Source organism: Trypanosoma grayi (genome assembly GCF_000691245.1).
Source record: "Trypanosoma grayi strain ANR4 Tgr_1713_V1, whole genome shotgun sequence".
In the NCBI taxonomy this organism is placed as follows: Eukaryota; Euglenozoa; class Kinetoplastea; order Trypanosomatida; family Trypanosomatidae; genus Trypanosoma; species Trypanosoma grayi.
The window spans coordinates 1-1,565 of record NW_008827331.1 but is presented as its reverse complement, the minus strand read 5'-3'; the positions used below and the strand labels follow the sequence as shown (position 1 = coordinate 1,565).

Below are 1,565 nucleotides of genomic sequence, written 5' to 3'. Positions count from 1 at the left end.
CCGCTTCATAGCGCCAGCAGCAGGAGCAGCGCTCTTGTGGCTGCTACTGCTGTGCTGTGCGAGCAGCGGCGCGGTTTCCGCAAGGAGCTGTTCGAGGGCCCGCTCGACCTCAAGCCGGGCGAGCGCACCGCACGCAAAGGGCCGCCCGTCGCCCACAGCCTGCCGGTGTACAAGACAGCGCACAAGCTCAACAACAGCGTGCGCTGGAAGAACGCCAACCTCATCGCCAACGTGGCGGGCGGGAAGGACTACCGCCTGCGCGAGACGCAGGGGGAGGGCACGTTTGACGAGACAGGCATGTACCGCGACTGGCTCTATGGCGACGAGCGGCGCTACGCGAATTACATCGGCGTTGCGCTCGGGCTGCTGAGCATCGGCCTCTTCTTATACACAATGCGGGTAATGGGCACCGAGACGTGGGACATCCCCACACCGGTGCTCGCGTCGCAGCGCAAGAAGGCGGCGGCAGCAGCGGCAGCAGCAGAGAACGCGGCAGACGGCAACGACGGCGCGGCGCAGACGCCCGACGCGCTAGCCATGCTGAAGAAGCCGGCGATTGTGTCCAAGACGGCGTAGGTGTGTGGTGTGCGTACAAGCGCGTGACAGGGGGAGACAGAGAGAGAAAGAAAGGAAGGAAGGAACGAGAGGGGTGCGTGTATGTGTGTGGACATGGAGAGCGGGAGGGTGGGGGGAGCGGGAGGGTGAAGGGGAAAAAGGGGCGCTCCCTCCCCTCCTTCGTTTGTTTGTTTTATTTGTTTCTCTCACTCACTCACACTTTCTTTCTCCATTCCCTGTGCGTGGTGGATGCACAGATAGCAAGGCTGCTGTTGGTGCTGCTGCTTGCGCCACGGGCGCAGTTCCTCCGCCCACTTGGGGGCGTGCTGCGTGTGTCCTTGTCCGCCTCACTCCCCTCCTCCTTCTTCTCTTCGGCATTCTCTCACACATAATACCGTTCTCCCTGCCGCTGCGGCTGGTGGTGGTGGTGGTGGAAAGAGAGAGAGAAAGCAAATTGCTAGCAGTGAGGACGCCACGAGGGCTCCGCAGGAAGTGAGAGAAACACACGCACGGAGAAAGGTGAGTGTGAAGCAACCAGGGCAAGAAGAAAGTAATGGCGGGACGACCAGCCGCGCAAGCGGCCCCTCGGCACCCGCCACCTAACATGGACCTGATCTACCACCAGACAATCATCCCCACGCAGAAGATCACGCACTGTGTTGGGGGCACCTTCACTCTACCCGGCGCCACCGACTTCGTTGTTGTGCGGCACGACACCCTTGAGCTGTGGACGCTGCACGTTGACCGCAACGTCGCGGAGTGTGTGCACAGCACCCGTCTCTTTGCAAAGGTTTACCAGGTCGCCACTGTGCCGACTGTCGCGGCGGCCGCACGTTCTGCGGGTGGGGGTGGTGGCGGCATTCTGGACTCCCCGTCAAACAACAACAGTGACAGTGGCAGCGCGGCGGTGCAGCGTCTCGCCGTCACGTCGGAAACGGGCTGCCTTGTGCTGCTGCGCTACGACCTCGACGAGCTGCCGGTGCCGACGCGCCTGCTGCAGGACCCGACGG

The 1,565-nt window shown here is 62.9% G+C and overlaps 2 protein-coding genes across 2 annotated transcripts; both read left to right on the top strand.

Moving 5' to 3' along the window:
- Positions 1-297: 297 nt before the first annotated feature.
- DQ04_17131010 (hypothetical protein) lies at positions 298-576 on the top strand (the record flags this gene model as incomplete). The annotated part of the gene is made up of 1 exon (XM_009317552.1): positions 298-576. The coding sequence occupies one exon, from the start codon at positions 298-300 to the stop codon at positions 574-576; it is 279 nt and encodes a 92-aa protein (XP_009315827.1).
- Positions 577-1,159: 583 nt separating this feature from the next.
- Positions 1,160-1,565, top strand: DQ04_17131000 (sf3b complex subunit 3; the record flags this gene model as incomplete). Its single annotated transcript, XM_009317551.1, has 1 exon — positions 1,160-1,565. A coding segment is annotated over one exon (406 nt), but the record flags the coding sequence as incomplete, so codon positions are not given.